The sequence below is a fragment of the Phalacrocorax carbo genome, chromosome 16, assembly GCF_963921805.1.
Source record: "Phalacrocorax carbo chromosome 16, bPhaCar2.1, whole genome shotgun sequence".
Lineage (NCBI taxonomy): Eukaryota > Metazoa > Chordata > Aves > Suliformes > Phalacrocoracidae > Phalacrocorax > Phalacrocorax carbo.
In genome coordinates, this window is record NC_087528.1 from 22,455 (window position 1) to 42,761 (window position 20,307).

Below are 20,307 nucleotides of genomic sequence, written 5' to 3' on the forward strand. Positions count from 1 at the left end.
TATGGCAAAACCAGCCTTCAGAAGGATTTGGACTATTTTCTTCCCTTTCTCATAAACGTCTTCTGCTGTGTTGCCCCACATGATGATGTCATCAATGTACTGTAGGAGTTCCAGAGCTCTACCATGTTCCAGTGTGGTATGGATCAGTCCATCACAAACGGTAGGGCTGTGTTTCTACCCCTGAGGCAGTCAATTCCAGGTGTACAGGGTGCCCCTCCAAGTGAAAGCAAACTGTGGCCTGCACTCTGCTGCCAGAGGGATTGAGAAGAATGCATTAGCGACATCAATTGTGGCATACCACTTGGCTGCCTTTGACTCCAGTTCGTATTGAAGTTCTAGCATGTCTGGCACAGCAGCACTGAATGGCAGAGTGACTTTGTTCAGGCCACAATAGTCTACTGTTAGCCTCCACTCTCCATCAGATTTCCACACTGACCATATGAGACTGTTAAAGTGAGCGGGTCTTACTGATCACTCCTTGACTCTCCAGTTGACGAATGAGCTCATGGAAGGGAATCAGGGGGTCTCAGTTGGTGCGATATTGCCGCCAGTGCACTGTTGTGGTGGTGTCCAATGTGGCCGAGCCATCCACTGCCCTGGGGAGATTATTCCAATGGTGACTGTTCTCACTGTGAAAAATTCCCCTCTCATGTCCTGTCGGAATCTCCCCAAGAGCAACTTGTGTCCATTCCCCCTTGTCCTCTCCATGGGACTCCGTGTAAAAAGGGAGTCTCCATCTCCTTTGTAGCTACCCCTTAAGTACTGGTACGTGGGGATGAGATCCCCTTTAAGCCTCCTTTTCTCAAGGCTGAACAAACCCAGCTCTCCCAGCCCATCCTCGTACGGCAGCTTCCCAGTCCTTTGATCATCTTGGTGGCCCTTCTCTGGACCCCTTCCAGCCTGTCCACATCCTTTTTGTACAGCAGGGACCAGAACTGGACACAGGACTCCAGGTGTGGCCTGACAAGCGCTGAGTAGAGTTGGATAATGACCTCTTTATCCCTGCTGGCAATGCCCTTTTTGATGCAACCCAGCATCCTGTTGGCCTTCTTGGCCGCAGCAGCCACTGTTCGCTCATGTTGAGCTTTCCCCCCACCAGGACACCCAGGTCCCTTTCCACAGAGCTGCTCTCCAGCCAGGTGGATCCCAGTCTGCGCTGCACTCCCGCATTATGTTTTCCCAGGTGCATGGCCTTACACTTCTCCTTGTTGAACTTCATAAGGTTCTTGCTGGCGCACTCTTCCAGCCTGTCCAGATCTTCCTGCACAGCAGGTCTCCCTTCTGGAGTGTCTACTTCCCCATTCAACTTGGTGTCATCAGCAAACTTGCTCAGGCTACACTTGATGCCGTTATCCAGATCACTTATAAAGATGTTGAATAACATTGGGCCCAATATTGATCGCTGGGGGACCCCACTTGTGACAGGTTGCCAGTTTGAAAAAGAGCTATTTACCAGCACCTTTTGGGTGCGGTCTGTCAGCCGATCCCCCACCCACTGCACAGACCACTTGTCTAGGCTATAACGCATTAATTTCTCCAGGAGGAGGCCATGGGGAACCATATCAAAAGCTTTGGAGAAGTCCAGGTAGACAATGTCCACTGTCCGCCCCATGTCAACCAGGCAAGTCACTTTGTCATATAAGGTCACCAGGTTTGTCAAGCATGATCTGCCTTTAGTGAAGCCATGTTGGCTCTTCCCAATCACGTGCTTCATTTGACTTGTGATGGCCCTCAGGAGGATTCATTCCATAACTTTCCCAGGGGTTGAAGTAGGACTGACGGGCCTATAATTACCCATCAGATATATGAGAACTCACATTTTATTTGTCCTGGTTTCAGCTGGCATAATTTTCTTCACAGTAGCTAGTATGGGGCTACGTTTTGGATTTGTGCTAGAAACAGTGGTGATAATGTGGAGATGTTTTAGTTGTTCCTAAGCAGCGCTTACACTAGTCAAGGACTTTTTGACCTTCCCATGCCCTGCTGGGTGCACAAGAAGCTGGGAGGGGAGGGCGCACAGCTGGGACAGCTGACCCCAACTGACCAAAGGGATATTCCATAATATATGACGTCATGCTCGGTATACAAAGCTGGGGGAAGAAGAAGGAAGGTGGGGACATTTGGAGTGATGGTGTTACGTGTGATGGCGCCCTGCTTTGCTGGGGATGGCTGAACACCTGCCTGCCATTGGGAAGGAGTGAATGAATTCCTTGTTTTGCTTTGCTTCCATGCACAACTTTTGCTTTACCTGTTAAACTGTCTTTATCTCAACCCATGAGTTTCCTCACTTTTACTCTTCCGATTCTCTCCCCCATCCCGCTGTGGGGGAGTGAGCAAGCGGCTGCGTGGTGCTTAGCTGCTGTCTGGGGCTAAACAATGACAGCATTAACCTGAGGGATTCAGCTTTACTGACGTCCAGATTTAAGTTCTACTCTTTAACACCATTTGGGGACAGAAAGCTGGACGTGTTTTGAGAACAAAGGTTGTATGGACACCTCTGCCCATTGACCGTTGCTTAGCTGAATCAGTCACAAGATGCAAGTCACAGACTGATCTTTATGGCTCAATCAAGCACAATTTCCTTTATATCTCTTTTTTTCTGTTGGTGATTAATGCAGACTGTGATTTTCAGAGGCATCACTCCCAACTGTTTCACTTTGCCTCTCCTGAGTTGTGTTGTGCTAGTAGACAGAAATCATCCCACGTGTCAGGAAAAACTTATAAATAGCTTTAAAAATCTACAGTGTTTGTTCTAAGCAACTGCATTGTGTTGTTTGGCAATATACAAATACAGGGAAATATTTCATTATGAAATAAAAAATGGCTAAAGGTACTAGGCAGTCTGACTCACCAAATGCCATAATTTGATAGTTGTAATTTCATTTTAATGATTTTTTTTGTGTTATTATAGTCATCACAATAAAACTGCCCCTTAAAAACTGGCTATTCATTGGTAACCCTGTGTTGATGGTATTGCTATTTGGTATGTTAATCTCCTTTACAAAGCACCACCACCACATGGTTCCCAAACTCTTAGTCCAGTATTATTGTCATGGTTCACTTCTTAAATATTGCAAGATCAAAGACAGGGAGTAAGAGATGTCTCCTGGCATCTACTTTTATATCCAGTAGTGAGCCTTTGCAGTGCTAGTTGAAGCTCATTTCTCAGCCTGCCTGAACTCTGTTTTCTTTACAATAATCAATGAAATTTCTAAGCTTTCAAGCATTCAAGAAATTCTTTGGGAATACCCCCTTTCCCTATGTATTCACACAAAGAAGGGTCCCTGCAAGAAGATGTTTTCATCATATCAGAGAGGGAGCAGGAGCTACATGTGAGCTGTAGCTGAGCTTCCCTTTTGCTGGTGGTTAGCAGCTGTTGTGTACTGCAGACACTACAGAATGTGTTATTAGATGTGAATAAGGCACAAGAGGTACATACCATGCCGTTGCTTGGAAATTATGCACATTGTCATTGCCAAGATGCAGATCCAACCTGTACTTTTGTGAGCAGGGCTTGTATAATAATTTGTCTACTTGAGGTAACGGAGCATCTCTCGTCTACTTGCTCCTTACAAAGCCAAGACTTTTGCATTTGTAACCGCCATCGAGGCAGCCTGCTAAGCCCCTGGGAACACTGATAGCCTGAATTGATTGTACCAAGCACCTACGTTTCTAGTAAGGCCACAACAGGGAGGTAGCTGCCTGACTTTGGCACTGTGAAGAGCAACTTTGAGCCTACCTTTTCTTAGCTGACTGCAAAGGGAAGGTAGGTGCTCACCATAGAGACTCTTTCTAATCCTGCCCCCAGAGTTGTGGGTTGCTCAGTAGTAGGAAACCATGGGCGTTTTTTTGAGTGTAAAGTCAAAACCAAGATACACCTCTTGAAAGAAATCTCTCTTCCCCCTATCTGTCACATTTTTTGTGATACTAAGGCAAAAGAAGCATTTTGCTAACTTCTTTTAGTAGCTAGCTGATGTAGCTGGAAGAAAATAGGCCAGCTTGTGTCATACAACCCTTTATTCTAACTCATCAGTCAGATAATAGAGAAAACTAAAAAGACCTTTGAAAATGCTGTGGATACCGTGTCTCCCAACTGCATCTCTCCTTCTTCTCTTTCTCCCGTGCTCCCCTGGCCAGAATGGTACGTACAACATAGACTTTCTTATATTTCACAAGTTTAATATTTTCTTTTTTCTTTTCTTTCCTCCCCTCCCCACATCCCCTTAGTCTATTGTCTCAAACAGGTTCCTGGCAAAGTCACCATTAGCTAAACCAGGTGGAACTTTGAAAAACATCCTCTGAAGTTATAGAATGAGCTTTTAGAAAAAAACTGAAAATTATTGTGATCAAAACTACACAGAAATTACTCTCTGTAGAAAGAGCGGAATTTGCTTTCTGAGTAATTCAACATGAACTGTATCTGTATAGTTCCGGTTGATGGGTGAGCCCACTACTGGATAGAAATTAATATTGATATTTACTAGGGACAGAATTATTGAAGGTCTAATAAAACCTTACTATAAATATCCATTGCTGAATATTGTTGTAGCTATTGAGAGTACAAGCTGGAGGCACACTCAGGGAAAACAGTGTGAATCTTTGAGGAGAACAGGCTGAGGAAAAAGATGTCTCTGAACAGTCAGCCCTTTTTCCCCCATGACCATTGACAATAACTGGAAAGGATGGTGACTTGAGGAAAAATTATTATCCATAAATCAGCATGTCTGAAAGGAAGACGCAATGAAACTGATGAGAACATTTCTTTTGAGTGTGTTTACCATTCTTTAGTTAGTGGTTGTTGAGGAGTTAATACTGATTTCTGCAAATATAACTCTTGAACTTCTACCCTGACCTTTTGGAGAAAATGATCGACAGGCTGCGACTGCTTGTCATTAGCTGCATGGGTTCTTAGATCATGTAAGTGTGGGTCAGCTTAGAAGGACTGATTTTAGGCTGATCAGATTAATTTCCTGGGCTTTCCTTGCCCGCTTGTAAAGGCTGAAGGCTGAGTGATCTGTACTTGTCCAGCCTTCTCCATCATTCCATTTCTCTGCTGCTTTGGAAGGTAATTGCCGACAACTTCTTAGCTGCCTTAATTCCTTCTCTAAGTGCTGCAGGAGGAATGTCCTTGTATCTGGTCAGGTTGGATTGACCTACTGTATCTAAAATTCCATGATCTGTTCTTTCTGTGTTTGGTCCCTTATTAAAAAAAATTGTTTTAAGTATGTAGGGATCCTTAATTTGCTTGTCAACACTGAATAATTCTACCATTTCTACACTATGTTCTAGAGATGCAATATGCTATATTTAATTTTCCTTCCCTTGCTTTCAATGTAATTTCGTTTAGGTGATTCCCATTTGATCCCTCTGTTCCCTGCTATTCATTGCATAAGTACTTACTGTTCAGTTTCTTTTGACGTTGAGGTCATTAGAGACCTCAGAGGGTCTCATTATATATTTCTATATCTTTGTTTCTTACTATAGGCTGGAGTTATACTTCTGCAGTTCTCTTCCTAAGAGGCTACATTATCTAGTTTCCTGATGTTGCTAAAGGCTCCTTTCTAAAAAAAAAAAAAAGAAAAAAAAAAAAGTGTAATTTTCTTCCATTCTCTGCTATTTTTTGGTACCTTTGAATTCCAGATTTAGATCCTCAATCAGCTCCAATTATTGGGCTGAGTTCAATGAAGCTTGTATTTTGAGAACTAATAGGATCATACTGGGAATCTACAGAGCAGACTACATTTTTTGCATGAGTGACAGAAGCCACTTTTTTGCCAAGGCCTTTGAAGCTTTGGGGAGGTGTTGAGTTGCACAGGTAAATGGGCATGAAATGCACTACAGGTTTCAGGACAGCCAAGAGATAATATATACAGGATAGCAAGACTAAGGTCCAGCCTTACGGAGCGATTCTGTTGACGGAGTAATTGTTTTTGAAAACTGCTGTGATATTAATAGATCAAGAGCTCTGATATTATAATTTCAATTGCATTTCTTATTTTTAGGTGGAGGAAATGAACAGTCAACGGATATTATCAGTGTTTGGGAAGGAGACTCCATCAACATAACTTGCTCAATGAAAGGTTCAGAAAATGAAGTGGGAACGTACTTGACAACTAGCATACGGCCAGTCAATGTGATATATGTTTCCAATCAGAATACTTCATATATCCTTCCTGCTTTGGCTAATCGCATCAAGTATTCAAAGGAAGGAAGGAATCTCAGGATAACTCTCCATAATGTACAGGAATCTGATTCCAATATCTACCTATGCACTAAGTTTATTAAAAAGAAAGGTCATCACAAAAAGCTGAACGGGAAGACAACCATAGTAGTGGTGAAAGGTATTGCAATTCCACCTTTTAGGTTATGAATTCATAAATACAGATAAATATTTTAAATCAATTATTGGAAGAAAGCATAATGGGAGGGAGAGTCTTACAGAACTTTACCCCGGTCTGCTCAGGTAATGCACTGATTTGAAGGAAACTGTGGGTCTGTTCCCTGAAAAGATGAAGAAAACACATTAGAGAGAACAGTACCAAGAAAACCCCTAGAACATCAGTTCATGACTAATTTAATCCTAGCTACAGGTTTTCACATGAGTTGTAGGTTGCTGCAGCAGTTTGGAAACAGTGAGGACCCATAGCTCTTTCTAAAAAAACAAACCAAATCTTTATGAATAACTAGCAAAGCAATGAGCCTTCTTTTGGTAGTGGTTTTTGCCAATCTCTTTTGTTTTTGCTGTTTCATCTTAAATGACAAGTTGATAATAGTGCTAGTGCTAGGCAGGGTTTGCAAGGTGGGCATCAGTGGATAAAGGGATGTGGTTTTTTTCTCCTCTTAACAAACTCTTGATGGGCACAAGTGATCCTTTTGGCAGTTATTTCTGTTTAGGGGAAGAATTTTTCTGTCCCTAAGGCATGCAAAAGCTAATCGATTGCTGGATCAGTAATAGTAATTTATATCTAGGAAGACTTATTACGTCTTTCCTTAGGCTCCTCTTTTCAAACTTCTTGACTGTGTTTTCTCAAATGAATTCCGTCTTTCTGATTATGTACAGTTTCTCCAAATTATTTTATTAAATTACCCTATATCTCTTTTTGACACTGATCCTCTTCCCTAAAATGCTTGCAGCCTTCCCAGAATTATCTTTTGTACAAATGTGATAAATACTGTCATCATTCCGTCATGCACATTAATGGATGCAATGGTAATGTCAAAAGGAACAGGGCCTGTCTTCAGAGGATCTCAGTGAAATGTCTTCCCAGCTGGACAGCAAGCTGTTAATAACTACTTTTTGAAGACTATTTTCAACACTGATGGCACCCACATTGTATGATTTCATCCAGAACAGGAGTCTCCAGATCTTTCTATGGCTTAATCTCACTTGAGAAAGCAGGCAACAATCAATGTCTCAAGGGCAAGCTAATGAAGCTGTATTCACTTAGAGGAGTTCAGTATATGTATTTTTTAGGTAGGTGGAGGCCTTTTACAACCAGGTAAACCTGTTCCGTCAGTCCTACTTTCAGATCCTGGGGCAGGAAAACATGCCAGGGTGTACTGACGTATATCTTTCTTCTCAAGGCACGCATAAAGGTAGCTCTTAAAAAAAATTATTTTATCTAAATTTCTGCAGTCTGTTCTTTCTGTCTTTGACCTCTGTATTTGCTTCCTAGCGAAAATGCACTGTTAAGTATGTGGTAGCCATTAATCTCTCTTGTTTCTAGCAAAAACTAGTGGAGATGTTGAACAGTCACCACTCTATATCAATTCTCAGCAAGGCCAGTCCGTCAACATTACCTGTACATTGAAAAGCTCACAGGAAGATGAAGAAATCTTCTTGCTCAAGACTCACATGCAACCTGAAAGTGTGTTGTATGTTTCAAGTCAGAATGTTTCAACTATTTTTCCTGCTTTTGCTAATCGCCTGGAGTATTCAAAGCAAGAAAAGAAAATAGTGATAACTCTACATAAACTATGGAAAAATGACAGTGATATATATGTATGTGCCAGGGTGAAAAATTCCTCTTTCCTCTCAGTGAGTAGAAGTGGGACCATGTTGCTGATTAAAGGTACTATTCTTTTGCTTGTTTGATCATAAATAATTATAGACATGTTTTAATACAAAAGGTGGACTAAAAGCTTGCAGAACTTCAGTCAGGACAGGTAGAGCACTAATCCATGGCTAGACTTCTTCTAGTATCTGGGAAAGTTTGGAGAGATTGCTCAGACTGTTGTACTAGGACACAGAAAGAGGTGCTGTGTTTCTACCTGCCTTGTACAATCAGAGGAGAATTATAAAAAAGAAACCTTGCTACAATCCCACATTTAAAAAAAAAAGGTCAAAATCAGACAACGAACACTTCAGTGTGTCTGTGAATAATCTGACGGGTTTAGGAAACAAGTCAGTATTAAGCATTAGCTCTTTGACCTTATTGTGACATAAATGTCTTTTAGAAACCATTTCCTATAGCAAGTCTTTGTGTGTAAAAATAGATCATAATAGGATCACAGAACAAGTACTTAGGCATTTACGTAAAGTACTGTAGATAATAGCAAACATGATCTCATACACCCCTATTATACACTGAGCACACTGTAAGCATATGTTCCAAAGACAGGGTTTGGGGTTTTTTGTTTGGTTGTTGTTGTTTTTTTTTTTCTGCAGCACCGTGTTGTAACCATTTGCTAAGACAAAGACAAAACCAGCAATGTAGTTCTTGATTTTGATCTTACTGGTACAACGTAACCCTGTGCATTAGGCTTTGATGAGATCTTTGGGCAATAAAAATAAGGTTTACATAGGCCCTAAGAGTTGCAAAGGATCAATCTGCAGTCTGCAAAAAAGACTGTGGTCTCATTCTATGCCACTAGCCATAACTGGTGTAACAACCCAGTAATGCGAGTTGGGGAAAAGGACAGCTACACTTCAAAGAAGCAGAGGGTTACCAGATATTATGTTATTCAGATATGGATTAACTGAGGTTTTAGACAACTGAAACCCTTTCCACTAGCACTATTTTGCTCAACGTATATACTCCAGATCACGGTAGCTTCCTACTTCTGTCTGTACTGCTAGCAGCCTGACAAACCTAGCTGTTATATAATTCCTACACACTCCTGGCCAAGCCCTCAGTATTGCCGTAATACTGCAGTAAAACATTTTTTGTTTCTGTTATTAGTGTGTGGTCCTACTTTCTGATCAGTGGTATGGAAGCTATCACCTTTGTAGTGCTCTTCACTGACCCTTCATATGCCACCTACAGTCATAACCAGAAGACCAGAGGGAACGCCAGTGAGAATACAAATGGGATGACGAATGTGGCTGTGTAGCATGCTATTGATAGCCCATTTCCCGCTGGCCAATACATAATTTTTTTCATAATAAGAATAGAATTCTACCTCTTCGTGTTAATAATTCTAATATATTTTCATGTGCAGAAGTGGAACAGACAGACTGCAGTAACAGTTCCTCCTGGGGCATCTATGGTCTTACCATTGTGGCAGTGCTATTGTTTTCTGTGCTAATACACTGCACCTTGCACCGTGTCAATGTAAGTATGCTGTTACCATGTTAAAGCAAAACTGATTCCAGGTTGAGTGAATAGGTGCCTTTGATATTATTTTTAAACAGTGACTGAGTCAAGTAAACGTTTGATAAACCTGAGGAATCATGGCTTTCTATTGTCTCCTCTTTGCCCTTGTTTAATGTCTCCCAGCTGTAAACTCTTGAGAGTAAAGTCTGTGTCTTCTTGTTTCTGTAACTCTTAGTAAACGAAGTATTGTTTGCCTTTCATAAACAAACCTCAGGTAAGCCTTGCAGTCAACAACACAGCCATGCATTTTATGTATTTCCCTGAACAGAGCACCTTACTATTCTGTTTTGTTTCATTTTTTTGGGTCAACTGGGAATGGAGCTATGTATACCAATCTTGTAATAGATGTAAGAGAATGTTGGGGGGGGATGCAAGGACAACAAAAAGTAATAAAATAGCCTAATTTCTGAAAGTAGCTGTGGGAGAATAATTTTACCCTGTCCTGGAAGAAAAGGGGACCAAGAAGTTTTTCCTTTACTGGGATTATTTACATTCATATTCTGCAGAAAGTGCCCAGGCATTATTTGTATGATTCATAGGCCAGGCCCCTATCTCATCCCTCCACATATGGCTTCAGCATTGCTAAAAACAGTAGTGTAACAACATTGTGGCAAAACCAAGTGGCCCCGTAGGAACTGGTCTCTTGTGTTATCAGTAACAAATTAAGGAGCAGCATTATTTATGTTGGGGCCACAGTTACACCCAACTCTTGGAGGAACTTTTAGTGAAATTACATTGGACTGACAATAAAAATTTAAATAAATAGGTTGACAATTTCCACCTAATCCTCTAAGACCTCTTTGGGTTTGGAGAAGAATTTTTAAAGTACATTTCCACTTCAAACAGATGGACTCCTAAGATGTAAATTGACTCCTTGGCTGTGGTCTTTTCAAGCTCTGTTCTGAACCGGCCTTTTGCTTTGTTTTGCAGATGAAGAAATATTTCCAGAAAAGAAAACCAAATGCAGTATATGAAGATATGTCTTACAGTTCTAGACGTAACACCTTGACCAGAAACAACTTATACTCCACTGGCAATTAAGCTTCTGCCACCTGGGACTGTGCGTGCATCGACCATTCCTTTACAGGTCTCTCTGAGAGGTGCCTTAGCAACCTGATGCAGTAGCTGAACTGAAAATACTATCATCTACCTTATTCATTGGAAAGAAAAATCTGTCTCATTTCCAAAGCTGTTTCTGCTGTTTTGATCACTCATGAAATATGTTTGGTTTTTTTAATGTACAAAAAACATAGAGAAATGCAAGTACCCTGCCCGTGTTTTGCAGGGTAGTGTAGAAAGCAGTATTTTGGACTATAGATTTAGCTAGATGCAACATATGGGCTCATTTATTTGATTGATACATAACTCTCTGAGGGAAGGTGGGATAGATTGAAAGGTCTGATTCTGAGCTTTGGCAAGTGCTCAGGAAGACCATAACAGGCCTGTTTAATAATATGCAATGGATCCACATACACATGGATTACGGTTCTCTTATGAATCCTTGTGGGTCTGCCCAAGATCTCTGGCAGCTAAAACTATTCAAGAGTTACAACAAAGAAATGTCTTCTGAAGAGAATAGAGAAAAGGCGTGGCAGAGTGCATTACAAGTGAAGTGCTAGATCTGTGTGGGCTTACTTATTCAAAGATCATAATGGTCTGACAAAAATGCAGTCAAGTCTAGATTTTAAATTACTGCCTTTGTCAGAGATACTGGCTTGATTGTTGTGGGCCTTGACATGGGTGACCTGTAAAATGACTAGGCCTGGGGCATGATGGCTTTGTGGGACAGCAAAAATAGTTTTGACAGGCTGGGGCTGTCTCAAACTCCAGATGTCTTAGGACTACACATCAGAATGCATTTCTCCAGGTCAGTGAGACTGTACAGTACAAGGTGAACTAATATGGGATAAAGCCAATGCCTGCATTCCAGTCTGGGCACCAACATGTCTGATCCAGAATCACTCTTAACAAGGGAATTTATAAAAAACTCACATCAATCAAGTAGAAATTAAATTTGGTTTGGTAATGGCTTAGAACAGGTTGCTATGATGAGCTTAGCTCTTCCCTAGCTAAGAAAGGGCTACAGCTTCCTCCAGGGGTGTTTTGGTATTGCAGAGCCACGTCTTCTGTGGAAAGTCAACAATCTTGCATGCCCAGAGGAATATCAAATTGCCCTGTTATGAGGCAGGATTGATGGGGGTGGCTTGTGGTTTCTGGGGACAGGCTGAGACTGGAATTTTTCTTCACTGATGCATTTGTTTAGTTTTTGAGGGATTAGGGCCAGTTTGCTGTTGATGAGAGTGCATAGCTGCCAAGATCTCAGCTTGCTGAGCCAAGCCTGCTACTTGGGAGATGCCATTTCCCTTCAAATGTCACTCATGAAATGCTGTGCACCAGACCTGAGGGAGAAATCTGCTCCCATGGGTGGCTGATGGTGAGATGGGTTTACCTTGTAAGCAGAGGGGTGTCTGTTGATTGCAGACCCTGCAATCTTCACATAGCTGTACCTGAGGAAAATTATGTGTGTGATCAGGTCTTTGTACAGTTGCTTGATATTTTTACACATGCATTAAAGACTATTTCGTATACCTTGCAAATGAATGCTAGTTATTGAATGGACTTTTTCTTTTTGTGTTTGGTTTTTTTTTTAAATAGAGAATCAAAGGCTTCTTGTAAAATGCAGTATAACTTGCTCTTACAGCACCTCAACAGACAACATAATAACTATTTTCCACTTTGTTTACATAATCTACATATGGGGTTTGTTTTTTTTCATTTTAAAACTAATCACTGAAGAAAATACCAAAGAACACTTCAGACAATGTATATTCATGCAATCCTTTCATAGTGGCTAAGATAAAATTCTTGAAAAGCTAAAAATATCAAATGGAGATGGGTAAGAAAGAGATGGCACTGGGGAAGCTCAGCCCATCCTTCAAACAGCACCTTGGACCCAGTCCCAGGGACTGAGGGCTACAGGCTCTGATAAACCTGGACCAGGAGTTGGCACCTCACCAACCCTGGTTGACCCTGTTTGACATCCCAGTGAGCACGGCCCCTGTGGGATGCCATTAGTCCTCACAGGGGTCCCACATCCCCTCTCCCCATGCCCTGGGTGAGCACAGCCCAAGTCTCCTCACCACTTCGAGCAGGCCCCATTGCCATGGTAACTGGTGGCCCTGTGGTGCCCATGGTGTGGGCAGGGTGCAGTCTGGGCGCCCGGGGATCACTGCGAACCCCTCTGCCCCTCTCGCTTCATGGGGCTTCACCCCAGGAGATCCCTGGAGGAGGGATGATGCCGTCTGCATTGCGGTAAGGTTGAAGGCCCGGACTCAGAGGGGACTGCACCAGAGCAGACCCTGAGGGACAATGAAAGCTTTGCAGCTCCTTGTTAAGAGAGGCCTACCTCAGCGCCTCCTCCTGTGTGCCCCAAAGCCACTCCTAGAGGACTGCCAGGGTCCTCCCAGGGCTGTTGTTCAGGGAGGAACAGCTTTCCTCACAGGATGAAACAGGGAAGCCCTCCCACCAGGGCCTGCATGGTGCCTAAAGGCCCCTGGCTGCGCTGACCCACTGCAGGAGAGGCCAAGAGGGCAGCCCACTGCCATGTTGTCACCACAGTGTCCCCTCCTGCTGCACCAGGCCCTGGCATGAAGCTATGGCCGTGCACATCCCTGCCAGGGCAAGGCAAAACTTCTCCTTCGCTGAGTGCAGGGACAGAAGCAAAACCAAGCAGGTCATGTCTAAATGTCCCCTGCAGCATTTAGAACATTTCTGTCTTTCTCCCTGGACAGGCCCAGCTCAAGGGCAGACGTAGAGCTGGGAAAGATGATCTAATAAATTAGGTACCAATGTAGGAACTAAAGTGCCCATAGTCAATCACTTTTTGTCACGTTTTCATTTTTGAGAAAAGGTGCAGGTTTAGTAAAGGGCAATTCTCCCTTAGAGAAAATATACAGAGGTTTGAGGTGAGCAAACAGGCATTTGAGATCAGCTTTCTGTAGCAATGCTACTGTGCAAACATGACCACAATTGTGAAAAAAACAAGGTGTGAAAGGAAACAGTAGTGGAGGAGGTTTCTTTGGCTTGATGTAAATAAATTAAAAAAAAGAAGTAAAACCTAGCCAAGGAAAGTTACATATAGCGAGACATTTCATGAGTTGTACCTCTGTGGAGGGGGTAGAGGATCAACCTGACAATTAACCCAAGAACTGCTTGAAGAGAACTGCTGGGGAAATTAGCTCAAGAGTGTCAGAGGAAAGGTTTGGATATTTGGCTGTTTAAGAGGGTTGGGGAGGTCCTAAGATGCAATGTTGTCTCAGGGCTTCCCTGGAAGGGAATTCGTCTGGAGATGAATTTTTCATCTCCAGAGGTGAAGGCACAATTGCTTTGGGCTTATCCTGTTGCCTTTGCTGTTTTTCTGTCTTCTGTCCCTACACGGGGGCGGGACACGATTTTCAAGGAGAGAGGGGAAGCACAGTGTAAGGCTCTGAGACTGGGCCAGGATCCACAGCAGTGAGAATGGTATCAGGGTATTAGCAAAAGCCCCTGCCCGGTTTCAAGGGCTAAATGACAGAAACTGCAGCTGGGAGCAAAGCAGCCTTGGATGGGGAAGCAGAACCGCAGCTCTAGTATCAGAGCTTACCAAACGGATGGAGAAAGCTGAGGCAGCCGAGCAAGGACAGTATGTCAGAAGCAGAGAAAACATGACAGGCAAGGTACAAGTCATGTCAGAAGTGACTCAGGCTACTAGGGCTTTGTGGAGTGGCCTGGGCTGAGCTCTGAGGAAGGGGAGGTGTAATCAGAAATAATTTTTGGTTATTTGCAAAACTGGAGAGACCAGCCAGCAATGTAGTTTACCGCTGATGGAGCCCATAGACTCATACTCCATAAAATTTAACTGAGGAAAGCATTTTAACTCTTTGACTAAGGCATATCTGACAAGTACATGCTTGAACTCAGATGCCAAGGAGGATAATAAGCTGAGTTGAGTCACAAAATATTTTCCAGGAGGACTGTATACGGCATAGAAGCAGGTTCTCCTCTTGTTGTGGCTTGTGATGTATTTTAGGACATTGGATTATTTCCAGCAACTATCCTGCAAACAAATGTTTTTACGCTTTTAGCAGCTTTAAATGCTACGTGGCATATTTCTAAAGCCTACACTGGTAGAGCTTCCCAGAGTTAGTTTATTCCACCCATCTGTCACTGGTTGCTGTTTGTGATCATTCCTCCATCCAGTAACTCATATAGGAGACTTCCTGCTATTATTTGGAGGATATGACCAAAATATGTCCAGCATTGCTGGTTCTGGTGAAGAAAAGCTACTAAATGGTGATTTCTCAAGCTCCCTGTGTTAGTGAAAAAAATATTCCCATTCATGGCATACAATCTGTGGTAAGCACTTGTTTTTCAAGGCATTTAGTTTCTTTTTGAATGTTTTGTAACAACAAGCCTGCAACCATATATTAGCAGTTAGCTTACAGTCAAGTTGAAAATGTGCAGGGTTTTCTGGTAGTTTGCAGATTTGGTTTTCACATGGTTTAGAGCCCTGAAGTACTGAAAGTGCCTTCTTGGCGCCATGTTTTAAATCTGACATTTTCGGTTAATAGGTTTCTGCTCCAGTTAATCAATTCTTCTACTGCTCGAGATCTAAAAGAGTGTTTGTGATGTCATCGGTGGTTTTTAACACTATTTCAAATGCTTCAGTAATGACTGGATACTGACTATGTGCAGCGTGCAATAAATTTTCCAAATTCCACTTGAAATCTCAACAGGTTTTAACTTACTTTTTGGTAAATCACTGATAGTACATTACTGATCTTAACTCTGTTATATAGCCAGAGCATCCTACCTTGCCTACAATATCCTCACATGCATAGGATTTAGGCTTACTATTAAGAGATTACCTTTTTTTTTCATTCAGGAAAGTGAAATAAAGCAACTAGCCTAAACATTGATCAGAATGATTAAAATACTTTGCCCTAACATTAAAATTTTACAGCACTGTCATCATCTATCTTGTACAAGAAGATTATCTGTCCAGCTTCAGGACAGGAGGGGACTCCACTATGTATAAATAAACTGCTAATAGGACTGAATGAACTCTCCAGATGGTGCTAATTCCTTCCTGTGCAACTACTTCACAAGAAAAATATTATTTTGCTTTTGGGTGGTATTTGACTGCAGCAGCTGGCCGGCATATTTCTGAAACTCTCCCCAGAGAATATGTCCATGTCCCCAGAGAAGATATCCACCTGAGGTATTAGAAACTGTCTGCTATACTCTCTTGCTTCTGACTATAATGAGAATAATATCTAAATATTGCAGATGCCAAGTGGAAGATGGTCTCTAATTCTTTCTGTGAATTAGTAACAGTAATTAGTAACTCTCTGGGAAAGCCTCTAAGTTCGTTTCTCTCAGCAGTTCATGCTTCCCTGAGACATTTGGTCCATCTCCTCTTAACACGGTGGAAAATTACATGTTTAATTTCTTAAAGGAAACTGGCTGAGCTCTGGGGTTCAGGAGCCAGCATTGCACCCACAAATCCATTAAGACACAGAGGGCTAAATTAGGAAGCCGTTTCTCATACAAGTTGTAAAAGCTTACTCTGGGGCTACTTGTACAAGTAATATTTTATCAATAGAAGTAATCATTTCATCCTCAGATGGCAGAATTTATTACTCTGCTCTGATATTACAGAAAAAAAAGAGAGGTTTGTTTTTTGGGATGATCTTTCTCTACACATACTGACTTACCATTCTTAGACAAGCTTTCTGAGAAACCACAAAGGCCAGTTTACTGCTCATGGCCTGCACCTGCATTATATTATCTTTGATCAGAGACATAATTGACAGCAAGCTTGCAGGTGACTGACATTTAAGGCATATAGCTATATGTTCTCGTGGTTTTTAAGGGTGGGTGGTGAGATAACATTTTGCCCAAATGTCTGTAACTTCTGGGAGAGAAGCTTATTTAAGAAACAACTTTGTAACACACCTGTGGATTTCTCTGCTACTCCCCTTCTCATACACTATAATGCCCATAGTTCAAGATTTTGTAAAAAGTCTCCTGAACATAGTTGGAGTCAGTGACTAAACTATAACAGCTTTTGGACTCAAAGCTTTCTTTCAAAAAAGAAAACCAGTTCAAAGTGTCAAAAAAGCCATTAACAAGAAACTGTGCGTGTATATGTGTATATACTGTGGGTGAAGAAACTACAGTTTCTAATGACTGTCAAGGCTAAAATTAAAAACAGAGGCCTTCCTCAGAAAGCAGTATGCTCCTCCCTTGCAGAGGGTGTTTTGGAAATAAAATTGTTGCATGCAGAAATAGATAATTATATTTATGTGTGAGCCAAAACAGGAAATAGAGGAGAGCTTCTAGGAGGTTTTCAGTTCACAGAGAAACTCAAATGAACAGTCTGAAATGAGGCTTTGCAACTTTTAGACTTGTTCAGAGTTAGGTGAACCAGGAGGGATTCATCCTCAAAAGGATGACTTGCCCTTCAGGTTCTATTGTTGGTAAATCTTACCATTATGATTATGGCAAGTTAGCAAATAGTCTTAGTGCATTTGGCTGGAGGCAGAGATGGGCTGTTCTTTCAATTCTAGTTATTCAATGGCAAGCTCTAATGCTTGGACCTGAGGGCACCACTTTGGTGGAACAGAAAGAGAGGCAGACATAATCATAACAAAACCAACTACATTCATTAATAACGTGCTTTCTTCAGCTAGCTTCTTCGAGGCTGCTCTCATGCCTCAAGAAAAAAATTGTGGTCTTTGTGGTAAAGATACAGAAGTCCGGCTGCTGCAGGGGTGCTTGAGTTGCTATGTTTGTATCTGCCGCTCAGCATTGCTACAGACTGGCTGCTCAGCAGTCTGGCTTATCATCATCCTGCGAGATGGACTTGTGATAATGGTCTGGCAGACAGTCATGGTTCCTGTGTGCTACGGAGGGCTGCCATGCTGCTTCTGCAGAGCAGAAAGACTCAGGTGCATAAGCTCACCGAACACAGCTTCACTAGTCTTTCTCTGAACTCTGATCAGCAGATGACCAGGCCTGTGGTCTCTCTTTGTCACTCTCCCACGTTATATGCTCTATATTACAGCTGGCTGTGGCCATTAGGTTAGTCAGTGGAAACAGTTCCTTGCTGGCCCAAGACCAGCCTGCGTGGACAATGTTCTCCTTGTGGTTTACTAACAAGTTAATGTCAAGCATGGGGTTCAGATCATAATAAAGAACTGCGTGAACACAGGAACGTGGCTAGCAGGCTTACCACAGCCACATCCAGCTCTGATATAGCTCCTGCAATCTGGGCAGAGCTGCAGTCCTACTGGCAATGGCCAGTATTTGAGTAGGGCTTGATCTGCTTGGAGCATTACACATTTACTAATTAACTGAATCTTGAGAAGATTGAGAAGGTGGGGTGAGAAGCAGAAAAGGCCTTGACTCTGTGTGAGCACTGCTCAGCAGTAATGAAAACACCCCAGTATTATCAACATTGTTTTTAGCACAGATCCAAAACATAGCCCCACACTAGCTACTATGAAGAAAATTAACTCAGTCCCAGTCAAAACCAGCACACAATAGCAGTGTCTAAATCTTTAGAGCTTTCTGCATGTACATACAGACACGTGTAGGCGTGAAGGCGAGTTCTCTACCTTTCCTCCTGAGCCTATTCCTATCAAATATTCATCAGAGGAAGATTTTCATCTGTACATTTTGCATTATTCAGGCTTAGAAGTATTTCAGTGATTTTTCATGTTGCCTACAGGATTTAGATACCAGCGATAAAAAAGAAGCTCTTTAATTTTCTACACTTAGGAATTCTGCTTCATTAAAATTCCTTTGAAGGCTAGTCTTAATGATAGATCTTTAACTTGGAGTCTTCCTCCCAGGAAAAATGAGCTCGCAACCAAAATCAGATGAACCCACTCTAGAGAAATCTCTGCAATTTGACCATCAGCCATGGATGGATAACACAGGTAGCTGTATTTCTTTTCAACATTTGCCTTACCCCGAAGGGCTTGCATTTAACCCCAGCGTGTAATAGACTGCTGCTGCTTCCACATACTTTCCCAGGATGAAAATAGGAGAGAATTCTCCTTTGAGTGATTCGTTCTGAGACACTGTAACAAAACAGACAATATTGAGCCAGTTCAAACTGAGTTTTAAACTATTAGTACTCAGTACTTATTTTTACATACAAAATGTTGGTTTGATATGTTACAGTGCCTGATTTTTCAGAGATTGTGAAGCACGTGACTTGCTGCTTAAAGACATTAAGGATGCTTCCCATCCTCTGAAAGGCTGGTGTGCTATTTGCTGCTGTAAAACTTGGATTTAGAGGCAGACAACAGAAGGCCCCAAATTTGTAGAGAACATGATGATACTATTATTTTTGGTACTTTATAAAGGGGCATACAGACTTCCTGAAGAGGTTAACTCACCTATCATGTTTGATTACTTATTAGCAAACAAACCAGGATGTTTGATGTGAAGAGAAACAATTATAGCATCCATATATACAAACAGTTTAGACTGTTTGTTACCTCTCTTGTGGTCCTCTTTCTGGCACAAAGGAGAACAAGAGACACCAATGTGGTCAGAACAGTATCTTCGGGCAAGTGATGCATAGACTTGTGCACAGCTTCCTCTGGACTGATTTTGGTAGAGTAAGACCATGTTATGTTAGGGTTAATGGTTGTTACCTAAAATACCAAAAGAGAGAAACAGCCTCTGTTCTGAACACAGCCTGGGCAGGCTGGTTCCAGAGGACATAAACAGGCTTTGACTGTGACTGGGGATGGTGTTTGATTTCCTCCTTTTCAGATGTTTTTTTCCAAACGTTCACAATCTCTGGCTTCTAAAAGGGAAGAAAAAAAATCCTGAAGCACATTATTCTCTGATAGGAAACAGATGGATAATTAAATTATGGTGTTTTCAAAGATCATTTGCTATGATGAACCCTTTTGGGAAAGGCAGGCAGACTTGCTTTACAGGCTGCTCTGAGGAGCTCCTGGGTAGTTTCCTTAGTTTTTAGCAAAAAATTTTCTAACACTATCTGCTTATGTTGGAGTCTGCTGCAATTGTGTCCCACTGGTTTTGTATTAGCAAATCTTATTTCAGTTTAGCAAATGCATTAAAAGGATATGAGCCAGTCAAGTGCTTTTAACATTGGGTAGTTAGAACAGGTTGAATATTTTGATTTGAGGAAAATTAAAACTATTAGAGCGATGTTTATTTTAAACCGCAAACAAAAGATAGCAGCTTAGTAGACTAAACCACAAATCTTCAGACCTTGCAGACGAGCACCAGAGAGTCAAAGAGCTGCTGAACTTCAATAGCTGTCATTAAATCTCTCCTTATAATGTGCCTACCCTACGTGTATATTTGTTTGGGAGTTGGTGTTGTGGGTTTCTGTGTATATGTAGAAAGAGTTGTCTACATTCTTTCCTTTCCGTTTTCTCTAACTGTTTACATGGTAGCTTTTCTGGTATGAGGATTTCAGCAAGGAAGAAGAGTTAAATTCTCATAGGTGGAGGAAAACAAACAAATCACACTGCAGAGGTCTTAATTTTTAAGCAACATTTTGAGTCGCTGTACTGAGAGCTGAAATTAATGTTAAGACACCTGATGTGGTGATGTCCAAAAGCTGCTAAAGCTTCTGCATGTAAATGGGCCTCTGCCATGGAAGACCTACAAAAGCTCC

The 20,307-nt window shown here is 41.8% G+C and overlaps 1 protein-coding gene across 1 annotated transcript; it reads left to right on the plus strand.

Annotated features, from left to right (window-relative positions):
* Positions 1-2,073: 2,073 nt before the first annotated feature.
* Positions 2,074-10,692, plus strand: CD7 (CD7 molecule). Its single transcript, XM_064467415.1, has 5 exons — positions 2,074-2,110; positions 6,003-6,341; positions 7,728-8,072; positions 9,442-9,554; positions 10,527-10,692. Exons 1-5 carry the CDS (start codon positions 2,074-2,076, stop codon positions 10,635-10,637), a joined length of 945 nt encoding a protein of 314 aa, XP_064323485.1. The 3' UTR covers positions 10,638-10,692.
* Positions 10,693-20,307: the final 9,615 nt, after the last annotated feature.

What these genes read in the sequence shown, in the direction of transcription:
- CD7 (XM_064467415.1), top strand. Translation starts at nt 2,074, where the DNA reads ATGCTCGGTATACAAAGCTGGGGGAAGAAGAAGGAAG. An exon ending in CTGGGGGAAGAAGAAGGAAG is followed by an intron (nt 2,111 to 6,002) that starts GTGGGGACATTT and finishes TCTTATTTTTAG; the next exon opens with GTGGAGGAAATGAACAGTCA. An exon ending in GCACCTTGCACCGTGTCAAT is followed by an intron (nt 9,555 to 10,526) that starts GTAAGTATGCTG and finishes TTTGTTTTGCAG; the next exon opens with ATGAAGAAATATTTCCAGAA.